We start from the raw sequence: 16,651 nt of genomic DNA, 5'->3' as shown, positions 1-16,651 counted from the left end.
CGAGCTAAACATAGCTATGTTAATACGTATGTGGCTACGCAGCGAGCTAAACATAGCTTCAGTTAATACGTATGTGGCTACGCAGCGAGCTAAACATAGCTTCTGTTAATACATATGTGGCTACGCAGCGAGCTAAACATAGCTTCTGTTAATACGTATGTGGCTACGCAGCGAGCTAAACATAGCTTCTGTTTACAAAGCAGGCGAGACAGGAGCTGAACTGGACACATCTCTGTCAAATTATTAGGTTATTTTATTTATTCGAGTTTTCTCACTGTTTTTGTTCAGTTTTAGGACTACCGGTATGTTTATTTTATCAGCTGCTGTTGCTAGTCATGGCTGCCAGTTCCCACCTGATGTCGTGTGTGAGTTCAGACTGCTCCAGACCGTACTGAATAACTGCTAGCTTGCATAATGTCTTGAGGCTAGGACTGAAGTCTAAGACATACAGGTCACCTGGTCTGTTGTCTGCTCCAAAGAGGATGACACGATCTCCCAGCATGCAACAGCACATATTTTTCATCCCATGTGGGCGTTTCCCCTTGGGCTCATTCTTCTTCCAGGAGAAGGTCTCTGGGTTGAATCTCCACAGATCATTGAAGTAATGGACATTATTTTCATAATTACGGCCACCAAATATGTACAGCTCTCCATTGTATGTAAAGGCTGAATGTTCCCAGCGTCCTTCTGGTAGAAGCTGTGTAGAAGATGTGTTCATCCAGAGGTTAGTCTCTGTGTCAAACACTCTGATGGTGTCGTGGTACTGACCCCACCTCCAGCCCCCAAATACAAACATCTTTGACCCGATGATGGTAGCAGAGTGACAGTATGAATCAGGAGGTGGAGTTCCTCTGGTGTTGATTAAAGTCCAGACCATTGTGGAGGTGTCCAGCTTGTAGATGACATTAGTGGGTCCAGTCCCGGTCCCCCATCCTCCATGGATAAATATGACCTTCCCCAAGACACAGGCTGAGTGGCTATCCCTCCCCTCTGGAACGGTCCCAGAAACCTGTGGTTTGAACCAATTGTGGGTGTCGACATCAAAGGCATAAAGCACGTTGCAGTAATCTGGGTTAGTCCACCCTCCCCAGAGGTAGACAGTATATTCTATCAGTACAGCTGTGTGTCCCTCACGCCTGGAGGGAACCTCAAGGTGAGGTTCTCCTGTTCCAGGGGTCCCTGGGGTCAACTTACTCCAACATAAAGACGCTGTGTTGAAGACGTGTACTTCAATGTGATCTCGTCTCCTCTGGTTTACGTCACCTACAAAGCAGTATATCTCGTGTCCGACCACCACAGCAGCAGCGTGGTACTTCCTATGTTCTCCTTCCAGATGTATCGTCCAGTGAAACATTTCACACAGCAGCTCCACCGTCAATGAGCGTTGACAACTAACATACAGACTAACTTGTTAGTGACTTGCAACAACTGATGTTTAGTGCATCGCACTGTTATTTATAAAGAACAATTATATGGTTGTGATGTCATTCCATGATTACGTCATATTGCAGGATAGCTATTAGCTAAAGAAAATACTGCTGTCAATATTATGACGTCACTCCTCCATATTTGGGCATAGAGATGAATAAACACAGACAGGTAACATCTGGAACCGGACTATTCGTGAGGAAGTGGACTGGCATGAATAGGAAGCGCCTCAAAACCACTCCACACCTAATCAAAACAAAGAATGCAGTTGCTCTGTTCTCCCAGCAAACTGGGTGGTTAGGCTAGCTAGTTTCTTGGGGACATTTGTGTTCGTGGTGACTACATCTGTCATTACATTTTTTTTCAGCCATTTTATTAGTTTTAAGGGTAACTGTTGTATAATTGCAATATTACACTTGAGGGTGTGGTTTAAGCTACGTTATCCAGAACCGTAGCTACGTTATCCAGAACCGTAGCCAAAATGTGTTTATATGAATATGATATGAATATTGCAGCCTAATATGCTGTAAAACGTTATCTTTCTTTATCTATATGGTCCGGTCTTACGGGCCGTGGTTGGTCTGAGAAATGCCCTCTCTTGAGTCTTGCGAGATCAAATGAATGATTCATAATTTTCTTAATAGCCTAATTTTTGTGTAATGTTTTAGTTTACGTGGCACAGTCTCGCGGCAGAACTCACACAGCAATTTTATTGTTATTTTTTTAATTTGAATCTTAATTTAAAATATTTGATTAGTCTTTTTATTTTTTACATTCGGATATTCATTGGAATATGGAATATTCATTGGCAGCACTACTCTTCTGAACTGGACACATCTCTGTCAAATTATTAGGTTATTTTATTTATTCGAGTTTGCTCACTGTTTTTGTTCAGTTTAAGTTTTCGTTTAGAGGACTATGTTTATTTTCTCAGCTGCTGTTGCTAGTCATGGCTGCCAGTTCCCACCTGATGTTGTGTGTGAGTTCAGACTGCTCCAGACCGTACTGAATAACTGCTAGCTTACATAATGTCTTGAGGCTAGGACTGAAGTCTAAGACATACAGGTCAGCTGGTCTGTTGTCTGCTCCAAAGAGGATGACACGATCTCCCACCATGCAACAGCACATTTTCCTCTTCTCATGTGGGCGTTTCCCCTTGGGCTCAACCTTCTTCCAGGAGAAGGTTTCTGGGTTGAATCTCCACAGATCATTTAAGTAATGGCCCTTTTCATTGAGACCACGAAATATGTACAGCTCTCCATTGTAGGTATAGGCTGAATGATCAGAGCGTCCTTCTGGTAGAATCTGTGTAGAAGGTTTGTACACCCAATAGTTGGTCTCTGTGTCAAACACTCTGATGGTGTAGTGGTGCTGACCCCTCCCATAGCCCCCAAATACAAACATCTTTGACCCGATGATGGTAGCAGAGTGACAGTATGAAACAGGAAGTGGAGTTCCTCTGGTGATGATTAAAGACCAGACCATTGAGGTGGTGCCCAACTTGTAGATGTCATTAGTGAATCTAGTCTGGGTCCATCCTCCATGGATATACATGACCTTCCCCAAGACACAGGCTGAGTGCTTGGCCCTCCCCTCTGGAACGGTCCCAGAAACCTGTGGTTTGAACCATGTGTGGGCGTCGACATCAAAGGCATAAAGCACGTTGCAGCGACCTGGGTTAGTCCACCCTCCCCAGAGGTAGACAGTATATTCTATCAGCACAGCTGTGTGACCCTCACGCCTGGAGGGAACCTCAAGGTGAGGTTCTCCTGTTCCAGGGGTCCCTGGGGTCAACTTCCTCCAACATAAAGACGCTGTGTTGAAAACGTGTACTTCAATGTGATCTCGTCTCCTCTGGTTTACGTCCCCTCCAAAGCAGTAGATCTCGTGTCCGACCACCACAGCAGCAGCCTGGTCCTTCCAATGTTCTCCTTCCAGATGTATCGTCCAGTGAAACATTTCACACAGCAGGTCCACCGTCAATGAGCGTTGACAACTAACTTACAGACTAACTTGTTAGGATGAATGCAGCTCAGGTCTCCTTGTTGCAAATCACTAACTGTTTAGTGCATTGCACTGTTATTTATAAAGAACAATGATATGGTTGTGATGTCATTCCATGATTACGTCATATTGCAGGATAGCTATGAGCTAAAGACAATACTGCTGTCAATACTATGACGTCATTCCTCCATATTTGGGCCATGGAGATGAATAAACACAGACAGGCAACATCCGGAACCGGACTGTTTGTGAGGAAATGGACTGGCATGAATAGGAAGCACCTCAAATTGCTCCTTATTGGTCGTCTAACAGTCCTACTAACTAACCCAAACCTTATTGGTTGTCTAACAGCACCTACTAACTAACCCAAACCTTATTGGTTGTCTAACAGCACCTATTAACTAACCCAAACCTTATTGGTTGTCTAACAGCACCTACTAACTAACCCATTGGACTAGTAACTAAACGTTGCTCTCAAGAATGTTTTTGAAAACATTTGAAGCAAGAAAATGGACAACGCCGTAAAAACCCAAATTGATTCTATTGATCAACTCACTTCCTTGTTGAGGGTGTGGTTTAACGTGATTATTGCCACTTCAGTGATGCGTCGGTATAGCAGTTTCATCCAATCAGAAGAGGCGCTTTAGTAGACATGAAATGCATCTTCACGTCGGGATGGCAGTTCCATCCAATCAGAACAGAGCTATTATGATGACACAAATAATTGAGTAGACTATTATAACTCAAGAACCAATGAGTACGCTCTGATTGGCTGAAATGAAACGAGTGGGCTCTGATTGGCTGAAATCAAACGAGTGTGCTCTAATTGGCTCAAATCGACCCTAAAGCAAGGATTTCCATCAGAATACAGAACTTTAACTTTATAACCAAATGTTTTTTATTCAAATTTTTGTCCCCCCCCCCACACAAAAAGGAGGAGGGGCTAAACAGTCTATAGTTATTGTGAAATTTGAGTTGTGAAATTTGACATATTTTATCAACATTATTCTTTTATGCTACATGCCTGCCGTTGCTTTAGTGATGATTTCGAAAACACAGGACATGATGATAAGTCCAAAGTGCCTAGGGACTCTGCAAGGCAGGGGCGTCCTACTCCCTGAGCCAGGCTTGCACTTGACCGCATACCTAAAGATCGAAGACTTGAGCACTGTGATGTTGAGACAGCTGGACAGACACTTCACAGGGGTTGTCAAGTGGGGTCCTACTTTCACCAACGTTTCGCTGATTTAACCCCACGACGTCTCCAGTAGGCTCAGCAGTGCATTCTGGCGTCCCAGAAGCACCCCCCTCTGCATCTGCCCAGCCTGCTTATTTGGGAGACCAGCTAGGGTCTTTCCTTTTCAGCCAGAGCAACTGGCTACTCCACTCTGGCAGTCTGGATAGCTCCTTGATGGCCCGACGTAGGACTTGGCCGCTGATGCCAAGGTCCTTCATCAGCCTCACAGTTGATGTTGCCACAAAACCCCGACATCCAACTTCTGCTGGACAGACCTTTGCTCTCCAGCCCCGCTGTTCTGCCTCTGCTGCAAGATCTGAATATCGCAGTTTCTTTCTTTCAAAGGCTTCCTGAACTGCATCCTCCCAAGGGACTGTAAGCTCCACAAAGTACACTGTGCGCTGTGAGTTGGACCACAGGACTAGGTCAGGCCTCAGGTTGGTGATGACGATTTCTGGTGGAACTGTGAGTCGTTGGCCCAAGTCCACCAGCATCTGCCAGTCTCTGGCTGTCTCCAGTTCACCTAACCCGGGCCTTGGAGGGAACTTCCGCTGTCCTTGTTGCCCTTCTCGAACAGACGCGATTGGGTTGGCCAATTTGGTTACTCTGGGCGGCAAGGCATTGATGGTGGTTCTCCTGCTTTCCAGAGTTGCTGCCAAGCCCTTGAGTACTTGGTTGTGCCTCCAGGTGTATCGTCCTTGGGAGAGGCCCACTTTGCACCCAACAAGGATGTGTCTTAGTGTAGCTGGTGTTGAACACAGGGGGCATGATGGATCTTCGCCAAACCATTGGTTGAGATTTGTAGGGGTAGGGAGGGAGGACGTCATAGGTGGATCGAATAAGGAAACTTATCCTGCTTGTCTCCATCTCCCACATGTCCTTCCAGCTGATGCTTCGCTTTTCCACACTATCCCATCTCGTCCACTGGCCCTGTTTTACTTGCGACACAGCCTTGACACACCTGCTTGCTTCCTCCTGTCGGCGGACTTCGGCCACAACCATTTTACGCCACTCCCGGGAGGCCGCTTTGCTCCAGCAGGGTCGCTTTTCACCCAACCCCAAACCACTTCTTCCATGTTGAACTTGGCCCACGATGTCACTGTGGTGGAGAGCAGACTTTGCCTGCTCTACCGTGTTCCTAACAGTCCACTTCCTTCCTGTTGCCAGCGTTGGGGCAGTAGCTCGGATTACGGTGTCCTTTGATTCTGTCAGGGTCATCTCTAATCTCACTTTTGTGCATTTGAACTCCTCAGTGAGGCTAGAGAGGGGCAGCTGGAGTAGCCCCTGGCCATACAGGGCTACACTAGGCATCGAGGGGCCCCTAACCACTTTCTCAGATGAGAGCTAATCATTCTCTCCATCTTCTCAACTCTTGTGAGTGTGATGTCATACATGGTTAGTGGCCACATAAGGCGGGGTAGTAGGCCGAACTGCAGGCACCAGATTTTCAGCTTGCCAGGCAGCATGGATTTGTCAATGGTCTCCAGGCCTTTGATGAGTTCTTGCCTGAGTTCCTGTGCCTGATCAGAGTCTTTAAGCTTTGAGTCATACCATCTTCCGAGACTTTTGAATGGCTTTTCAGTGACCGTTGGGATAGGTTCTTCATCGATGAAGAACCTTTTGTCAGTTTGCCTTTAACTATGGAGATGCTCCTTGATTTGGATGGCTTGAATTTCATTCTGGCCCCAGTGATGTTCTGTTGGAGCTTTCCTAGGAGGCGCCTGGTACAAGGTACTGTGTTTGTCATGGTTGTCATGTCATCCATATAGGCCCTGATGGGCGGTAGCCGGATTCCAGACGTTAGCCGCTCACCGCCCACCACCCACTTGGAGGCTCTTATGATGACTTCCATTGCCATGGTGAATGCCAATGGGGAAATGGTACATCCTGCCATTATGCCAATCTCCATGTGATGCCATGTGGTGGTAAAGTCTGGCGTGGTGAAACAGAGCTGAAGGTCTTGAAAATAGGACTTGACCAGGTGCATTAGCGAGGTCAAGAAAAACAACATGGAGATCCCTTTTCTCTTTCTTAGCAGACTGAATTTGGTGCCAAATCATGCTGGTGTGTTCAAGGCATCCAGAAAATCCTGGGATGCCTGCTTTTTGGACTGATGTATCCACAAGGTTGTTTCTCTCCAGATAGCTGGACACCCTCTGAGCTATGACGCTGAAGAAAATCTTACCCTCTACATTAAGCAGACTGATCGGTCGGAATTGGCTGATATCCGTGGATTCCTTCTCTTTTGGAATCAGGACTCCTACTGCCCTGCGCCATGCTTTAGGTATGATTCCCTTCTCCCAGGCCACTCTCATTAGTCTCCACAAGAAACGAAGAACATCTGGAGCATTCTTGTAGACTCGGTACGGAACTCCATTTGGCCCTGGGGCTGATGAAACCCTCGCCCGCTTCACTGCGTGTTCCACCTCCCTCCACTTGGGAGGATTAATGTCCATTTGATGTTCAGGTTCCTCGATTGGTGGAATGTCAGATGGAATAGCTATCTGTTCGTGCCTCTTGTCATCCGCATACATCGTTTCCAGATAGGTTTCCAGCTCCTGCCTTGATGTTTTTAGGTTTCCTCCCTTCTCTTTGGTGAATAGTGTTTTCACGAACTTGAAGGGGTCTTTGAAAAAGCGTGATCTTGCACGTTCTCTCTTTTTCCGTGATTTTCTCAAGTTCTCTGCTCGTCTCAGAGTTGTTAGCCGACTTTTGATGTTTCCCTGGAGGATGTTGATGCCCTCCTTCTCAACATCAGAAGCCTTCCTCCACAGCTTCTCTCCCGGATGAGCCGATCGATCTCCTGTTGTCGTCTGGACTTTCTCTCTAGTGCTGGTAGCTTTGCCTGTTTGCTCCTTACTTCATACCGTTCTGCTCCGTATGAGTTGATGATGTCTCCCATCTTGTCAAGCTTTCTTTCAACTGTGCCGCTCATGCTTTGTAGAACACTGGTCAGGTCCCTGTTTATTGTCTCCCATTGTTTCTTCTCCGAGGCTGCAGGCCATTTCACCTGGGGTTTGTTTCCACTGATCTTCCTCTCCATTACTGGTTTTGGCTGGATGGGCTCCATACATTCCTCCGCCTCCGCCGCTGTGCTTGAGTTTCCTTCTTCAGGGAGGCTGATATCCTTTGAACTTTGGTGAGATTCCGGTCGCTGAACTTCATTCGACTGACTTGATCGACTTCTCAAGAAGTACGAATCAATGCGAGGTCCCTGTTTTCCTTCCTTCAAGCACTGATGTCACCTTCCTCCAGCCGCAGGGACAGACCTGAAGCGTTTTCTCGGATGATGATGATGCGCATGTCTTCCTCGTAGTCTTTTCCGTTCCAGGGTCTAAAGCCGAGTTATCCGTCTGTGAGTCTTCTTCCGCCCCCACTCTCGCAGACTCTAGGGGTATTTCTTCTTGTATTCTATTCGTAGCAATTTGCGGGTGTCTCCAAAATACTAACTAGCATTGGATCCTGCCGATATGGGTAGCTAGCCCATACCTGCCCCAGTGGGGTCTATTTCCTCCTGTCAGCTGTCTTTCCAGCAGCCACATGGTCTTTCCCTTGTTGTCAGCCATTCTATTCAAGGCAGTCACTGGATGAATCCAGAGTGAATGATTTCGAAAACACAGGACATGATGATAAGTCCAAAGTGCCTAGGGACTCTGCAAGGCAGGGGCATCCTACTCCCTGAGCCAGGCTTGCACTTGACCGCATACCTAAAGATCGATAGAAGTGTACTTTGAAAACTGAAGAAACGATAATTGTTTTTCTTCTTCTTTTTAAATTAAATGTGTCCCTGAATTGGGAACGGATCGTGTAAATATTGTTGTGATTCTTTTTGTGCCTATTTTCTGTTTCTGCCAAATTATCCAAGTATTATATTTTATATTATTTGTGATTTTAGTTTTTCCTTTTCGGTGTGAATAGAATGTATCCCATGGTTGGAGCGCCCCACCCCCAAATAATTGATTATATATTTTTCCACGGACCCCCTTCTGGGAATCCCCCCCCAGGGACCCCCATAGAAAATTTGGATTGTTAAAATATTCCTAAAGTTGAATTTTTTTCAGGGTTTTGATGTTTTTGAGTTTAAAGTGGTTACATTAACTCATTTTGTAACCCCTTCAAGGACCCCTGGGGTCCCCAGACCCCTGGGAAACCTCTTACTGTGAGGACCACTGTTTTATAATGTTAACATTACATAGAGGAGGTATTTCTTATGTGTCAGACCACTGTTACGTGTGGTTACGCTGTGTAACACTGCCCCCTGCTGTACATGTGATGGAGTGTGTGTGTGTGTGTGTGTGTGTGTGTGTGTGTGTGTGCTGATTTGAACCACTTTAGACGGGGTGGCATTTTGGGAAAGTCTTCAAATCTATTCTACCAGGTCACGTGATGTGTTCGTTTATGGATAAAAAACTAATCAAATCAAAGTATTCCTCCCTCTCTTGAGTGTTGCGAGATCAAATGAATGATTCATAATTATCTTAAGAGCCTAATTTTTGTGTAATGTTTTAGTTTACGTGGCACAGAGTCTCGGCAGAACTCACACAGCAATTCTATTGTTATGTTTTTAATTTTAATCTTAATTTAAAATATTCGATTATTCTTTTTATTTTTTACATTTGGATATTCATTGGGATATGGAATATTCATTGGCAGCACTACTCTTCTGCTCTCACCACACGTGTACGTAATATGTGGCTACACAGCGAGCTAAACATAGCTTCTGTTAATACGTATGTGGCTACGCAGCGAGCTAAAAATAGCTTCTGTTAATACGTATGTGGCTACGCAGCGAGCTAAACATAGCTTCTGTTAATACGTAGCCTATGTGGCTACGCAGCGAGCTAAACATAGCTTCTGTTAACAAAGCAGCCGAGACAGGAGCTGAACTGGACACATCTCTGTCAAATTATTACGTTATTCTTTTTATTCGAGTTTGCTCACTGTTTTTGTTCAGTTTTGGGACTACCGGTATGTTTATTTTCTCAGCTGCTGTTGCTAGTCATGGCTGCCAGTTCCCACCTGATGTCGTGTGTGAGTTCAGACTGCTCCAGACCGTACTGAATAACTGCTAGCTTGCATAATGTCTTGAGGCTAGGACTGAAGTCTAAGACATACAGGTCACCTGGTCTGTTGTCTGCTCCAAAGAGGATGACACAATCTCCCAGCATGCAACAGCACATATTTTTCATCCCATGTGGGCGTTTCCCCTTGGGCTCATCCTTCTTCCAGGAGAAGGTCTCTGGGTTGAATCTCCACAGATCATTGAAGTAATGGACATTATTTTCATAATTACGGCCACCAAATATGTACAGCTCTCCATTGTATGTAAAGGCTGAATGTTCCCAGCGTCCTTCTGGTAGAAGCTGTGTAGAAAATGTGTTCATCCAGAGGTTAGTCTCTGTGTCAAACACTCTGATGGTGTCGTGGTACTGACCCCACCTCCAGCCCCCAAATACAAACATCTTTGACCCGATGATGGTAGCAGAGTTACAGTATGAATCAGGAGGTGGAGTTCCTCTGGTGTTGATTAAAGTCCAGACCATTGAGGTGGTGTCCAACTTGTAGATGTCATTAGTGAGTTCAGTCTGGGTCCGTCCTCCATGGATAAGTATGACCTTCCCCAAGACACAGGCTGAGTGGTGTGCCCTCCCCTCTGGAACGGTCCCAGAAACCTGTGGTTTGAACCATGTGTGGGCGTCGACATCAAAGGCATAAAGGACATTGAAGTAACTATAACATGGGTTAGTCCTCCCTCCCCAGAGGTAGACAGCTGTGTGGCCCTCACGCCTGGAGGGAAACTCAAGGTGAGGTTCTCCTGTTCCAGGGGTCACTGGGGTCAACTTCCTCCAGCATAAAGACGCTGTGTTGAAGACGTGTACTTCAATGTGATCTCGTCTCCTCTGGCTTCCGTCTCCTCCAAAGCAGTAGATCTCGTGTCCGACCACCACAGCAGCAGCCTGGTCCTTCCTATGTTCTCCTTCCAGATGTATCGTCCAGTGAAACATTTCACACAGCAGCTCCACCGTCAATGAGCGTTGACAACTAACTTACAGACTAACTTGTTAGGATTAATGCAGCTCAGGTTCCCTTGTTGCAAATCACTAACTGATGTTTAGTGCATCGTACTGTTATTTATAAAGAACAATGATATGGTTGTGATGTCATTCCATGATTGCGTCATATTGCAGGATAGCTATTAGCTAAAGACAATACTGCTGTCAATACTATGACGTCATTCCTCCATATTTGGGCATGGAGATGAATAAACACAGACAGGCAACATCCGGAACCGGACTGTTTGTGAGGAAGTGGACTGCCATGAATAGGAAGCGCCTCTAAACCACTCCACAACTAATCAAAACAAACAATGCAGCTGCTCTGTTCTCCCAGCAAACTGGGTGGCTAGGCTAGCTAGTCTCTTGGGGACATTTGTGGTCGTAGTGACTACATCTGTCATTAAAGAAGATATGTTTTTTCAGCCATTTTATTAGCTTTAAGGGTAACTGTTGTATAATTGCAATATTACACTCGAGGGTGTGGTTTAAGCTATGTTATCCAGAACCATAGCTACGTTATCCAGAACCGTAGAGCTACGTTATCCAGAACCGTAGCTACGTTATCCAGAACCGTAGCCAAAATGGGTTAATATGAATATGATATGAATATTGCAGCATAAATTCTGTAAAACGTTATCTTTCTTTATCTATATGGTCCAGTCCTGTACGGGCCGTGGTTGGTCTGAGAAATGCCCTCTCTTGAGTCTTGCGAGATCAAATGAATGATTCATAATTATCTTAATAGCCTAATTTTTGTGTAATGTTTTAGTTTACGTGTCACAGAGTCTCGGCAGAACTCACACAGCAATTGTATTATTATTTTTTAATTTGAATCTTAATTTAAAATATTCAATTTTTATTTTTTATTTTTTACATTCGGATATTCATTGGGATATGGAATATTCATTGGCAGCACTACTCTTCTGCTCTCACCACACATGTACGTAATATGTGGCTACGCAGAGAGCTAAACATAGCTTCTGTTAATACGTATGTGGCTATGCAGCGAGCTAAACATAGCTTCAGTTAATACGTATGTGGCTACGCAGCGAGCTAAACATAGCTTCTGTTAATACGTATGTGGCTACGCAGCGAGCTAAACATAGCTTCAGTTAATACGTATGTGGCTACGCAGCGAGCTAAACATAGCTTCTGTTAATACGTATGTGGCTACGCAGCGAGCTAAACATAGCTTCTGTTAACAAAGCAGCTGAGACAGGAGCTGAACTGGACACATCTCTGTCAAATTATTAGGTTATTTTGTTTATTCGAGTTTGCTCAGTTTTTGTTCTGTTTAAGTTTTTGTTTAGAGGACTATGTTTATTTGCTCAGCTACTGTTGCTAGTCATGGCTGCCAGTTCCCACCTGATGTTGTGTGTGAGTTCAGACTGCTCCAGACCGTACTGAATAACTGCTAGCTTACATAATGTCTTGAGGCTAGGACTGAAGTCTAAGACATACAGGTCACCTGGTCTGTTGTGTGCTCCAAAGAGGATGACCCGATCTCCCAGCATGCAACAGCACATATTCTTCATCCTATGTGGGCGTTTCCCCTTGGGCTCAACCTTCTTCCAGGAGAAGGTTTCTGGGTTGAATCTCCACAGATCATTGAAGTAATGGACATTGCTATAAATATAATTATGGCCACCAAATATGTACAGCTCTCCATTGTAGGTAAAGGCTGAATGAGAAGAGCGTCCTTCTGGAAGAATCTGTGCAGAAGGTGTGTTCATGCAGTGGTTGGTCTCTGTGTCAAACACTCTGATGGTGTTGTAGTGCTGACCCCACTCCCTCCAGCCCCCAAATACAAACATCTTTGACCCGATGATGGTGGCAGAGTGACGGTATGAAACAGGAGGTGGAGTTCCTCTGGTGTTAATTAAAGACCAGACCATTGTGGAGGTGTCCAGCTTGTAGATGTCATTAGTGGCTCCAGTCTGGTTCCATCCTCCATGGATAAACATGACTTTCCCCAACACACAGGCTGAGTGGTAGTACCTCCCCTCTGGAACGGTCCTAGAAACCTGTGGTTTGAACCATGTGTGGGCGTCGACATCAAAGGCATAAAGAACGTTGCAGTAACCTGGGTTAGTCCACCCTCCCCAGAGGTAGGCAGTATATTCTATCAGCACAGCTGTGTGGCCCTCAAGGTGAGGTTATCCTGTTCCAGGGGTCCCTGGGGTCAACTTCCTCCAACATAAAGACACTGTATTGAAGACATGTACTTCAATGTGATATCGTCTCCTCTGGTTTCCGTCTCCTCCAAAGCAGTAGATCTCGTGTCTGACCACCACAGCAGCCTGGTCCTTCCTAAGTTCTCCTTCCAGATGTATCGTCCATTGAAACATTTCACACAGCAGCTCCACCGTCAATGAGCGTTGACAACTAACTTACAGACTAACTTGTTAGGATAAAGGCAGCTCAGGTTCCCTTGTTGCAAATCACTAACTGATGTTTAGTGCATCGGACTGTTATTTATAAAAAACAATTATATGGTTGTGATGTCATTCCATGATTACGTCATATTGCAGGATAGCTATTAGCTAAAGACAATACTGCTGTCAATACTATGACGTCATTCCTCCATATTTGGGCCATGGAGATGAATAAAAACAGACAGGCAACATCCGGAACCGGACTGTTTGTGAGGAAGTGGACTGGCATGAATACGAAGCGCCTCAAATTGCTCCTTATTGGTCGTCTAACAGCACCTACTAACTAACCCAAACCTTATTGGTTGTCTAACAGCACCTATTAACTAACCCAAACCTTATTGGTTGTCTAACAGCACCTACTAACTAACCCAAACCTTATTGGTTGTCTAATAGCACCTACTAACTAACCCATTGGACTAGTAACTAAACGTTGCTCTCAAGAATGTTTTTGAAAACATTTGAAGCAAGAAAATGGACAACGCCGTAAAACCCAATTTGATTCTATTGATCAACTCACTTCCTTGTTGCGGGTGTGGTTTAACGTGATTATTGCCACTTCAGTGATGCTTGCGGAACTCGGCTTTGTCTCGTTCCTGACCGCATCACTGTCGTGGCAATAATCACGTTAAACCCTCTCGTGTAATATTCCTTAAATAAAATCTGGATTTTGCAAATGCAAAAAACAAAATAATTAATAAAAAAACATAATAGTAATAATAATAATAATAATAACCTGATTAAATGACATTAACAAATTAACTGCTTCTGGCGTAACGTTCCGTCAGAACGTTGCCGTTGCTTCTGTTCCGAGAGATATTCAGTTCCTTCAGTTCCATCTCTCTTTTTATTTTATTATTATTATTAGAGATATTCAGTTCCTTCAGGTCCATCTCTCTTTTTATTTTCTCCAACAGAATTATGAATGCCGTAAAATGTAATGATCTCTCTCTCTCTGTGTGTCTTATGTTTCACTCGCACTTGAAGCTGCTTTGTAAAACGATTAACTGCTATTTATTTATTCAACATGAATTGTAACGTCTTGCATTCTTCTTATGTATTGGTCCCCCTCATATGATGTCTGTACTTTTGTATCTTGTTCTACTGTCTGATTATGTAATGTGAATATGTGTCTTTTCGTATGTCTTGTTTTTAGTGCACTGAAACAAATTCCAATCAACTCTGTTGACACGGCAATAAAGTGTTGAATGTTGTGTCTCTACCAGGCCGAGTCAGGCTACGGATCAGAGAGCTCTCTCAGACGTCATGGTTCCATGTTGTCTCTGACCTCAGCAGCCTCCGTCCTCTCTGCTACCAGCACCTCCTCCTTCAAGGTACGCGCACACACGGACGCACGCACGGGCATGTGCGTGTGTGTGTTTTGGCCACTTGTATGTGGCAACCTTATTCTATCGCTCATGACCAGTTCAGGATGACCTTCAGTAGCATATTGTAATGCTCCTCATGGTCTCCTCAGGCTCACACGCTGAGGGAGAAGCTAGCAGAGATGGAGACCTTCATGTTAACATGGTGCATGGTCAGTTGAGGTCAGTTTGACACATTCAGTATATCCTGTGATCTTTTGTGGCCAGATGTAATTTCTTGGGGTCTAGTAGGACTATAGTAAATTATTAAAAATAAATCGCTATAACATTTTGTAAAATACATATTTAGCCCTGTGCTCGAATGCCCCGCCCCCTGTCAAAAACAGCTAAAATCCCTAAAACGAAAAAAAAAAAGAATTAACACCCATCTACTTTCTCTAATAACAACCTAAAACATGAACCTTGGTTGAAAAGAACTAAAGTTGTCCTTTAACATGATTCCAAACAATGGTTTGGAAAGACAACAATTGTTTGTCATAATTATAAAAAGTGGGCTAGAGTTTAATAAATGGTAATCATTGTACTGTAGCTTTGGGACAGTATCCAGAAGATTGGCTGATAGCTTTGGGACAGTATCCAGAAGATTGGCTGATTGATTCCTGTCTGTATGGTGATGTGTAAAAACCACTGCCTGATGTGTGTTTATAACTTTAATACGTTGCAAATAAAATACTATTTTGATATTTGTCCACATATCTAGGGAGTCTCTCTTTGTATTGCAGCTGTAAACACGCTGCATGAAAAAGATACCAAAAGTGGGAAGAGTGTGTTCCTTTTATTTTGTAGTATTGTTCCTAGCAGGTTCCTGGTGGCTGCCCTATAGTTACTGTTACCTGCGTTGTCTCGCCTCCCTGTGATTATTATCAGTTATCTCCACCTGTGTCTGGTTGTCCCCAGAGCCAATCACTGTGTTGATTGCCGGCTGTGTTCACCTGTGTCTGGTTGTCCCTAGAGCCAATCCCTGTGTTGATTGCCGGCTGTGTTCACCTGTGTCTGGTTATCCCCGTGTCTATATAAGCCCAGTTCTTTGTGTTCTCTGTTGTTTGCCACTTCTCTGATGTCTTGCTGCAGCTCTCTGTTCTCCTGGTGTTTCCAGCATTCTCCTGCAAAGTTTTATTCTCCTATGTGGGGGGATAAAATCTTTGTCGTTTCCAATTCCTGCCGTGGCTCAGACACATTATAGGCTATATATTTTTAATTTATATTATTTCACAATTTAATATTTAGAAAATCTCTTTGCAAGGAAGTTCTGTCCTGTACAGTGTATGTGTGCAGACAGTGAGCGGTCCAAACAGCCCTTCATTACTTTGTGTTAAAAACAGCAATGCTGTTAAAATGAGCCTGTAGCTGTTTTGGGTCCTACACTCAGTCTCACAGACTGAGAGCTGTTTGTTCTCAAACTCAGTGTTGCCACAAAAAGTAAACTAAACCAAGTCAAGCCTTCTGTGCCTATATTAACAATAATAATAATAATATATTAAGCAGTGTATGTGTATGGCGACCATCGGGGCCGATTTTATTTAGTCGCCGAGAGGCTAAAGCGGGGGAAATGTTTACCTGTCAGACTCGCTGCTTAATTGTAATGAAATCACTTCTCCAAGATCCATGATACGTTTCAGCGTTTTGTTCATTTATTAAAGTTTAAAACACAACATCAGAATAAAGTGCATAGTGCGACGTGCAAATATAGGTACTTATAGGTAGTGTAATGGCAATCCTTCACTTCAAACTTTGGTGCACATTACTTCACAGGTGGTGGAAGTGATTGTACGCAGCAGTGCACACAGAAACATGACAGATGGATGTCCAGTCGTAGAGCTCAGTTTGACTGTATTTATTGACAGAGTTGTACAGATGAGATGAACATACCAGTGATAATATATAGCGATTATCCTGTTGTTTTGTCTGCTTCTGGCTGCTGGCTAGTAAGAACGGTGTGCTCCCACCATACCCTGTGTCTAACCTGAATCACTGCACCTGAGTGCACTTTAATGTGAGATGTTCTAGTACTGGCAAGCAGTACTGTGAGGCAATAACCACGTCGGTACACCAAGTGTCATTGATGAGGAAACAAACAGCACCTCCCTTTGACTTGCCTGTGACCGTCCT

At 44.3% G+C, this 16,651-nt stretch overlaps 1 protein-coding gene across 1 annotated transcript; it reads right to left on the bottom strand.

The window, feature by feature from the left end:
- Positions 1–316: 316 nt before the first annotated feature.
- Positions 317–2,265, bottom strand: LOC310867078 (kelch domain-containing protein 3-like; the record flags this gene model as incomplete). The annotated part of the gene is made up of 2 exons (XM_083776873.1): positions 317–1,068; positions 2,247–2,265. The coding sequence occupies 2 exons, from the start codon at positions 2,263–2,265 to the stop codon at positions 317–319; spliced, it is 771 nt and encodes a 256-aa protein (XP_083632999.1).
- Positions 2,266–16,651: the final 14,386 nt, after the last annotated feature.

The sequence above is a fragment of the Protomyctophum parallelum genome (genome assembly GCF_964188405.1).
Source record: "Protomyctophum parallelum genome assembly, chromosome: 11".
NCBI classification, from domain to species: Eukaryota; Metazoa; Chordata; class Actinopteri; order Myctophiformes; family Myctophidae; genus Protomyctophum; species Protomyctophum parallelum.
Note: the sequence above shows the minus strand (reverse complement) of the source record. Positions and strands in the feature narration are given on the sequence as shown.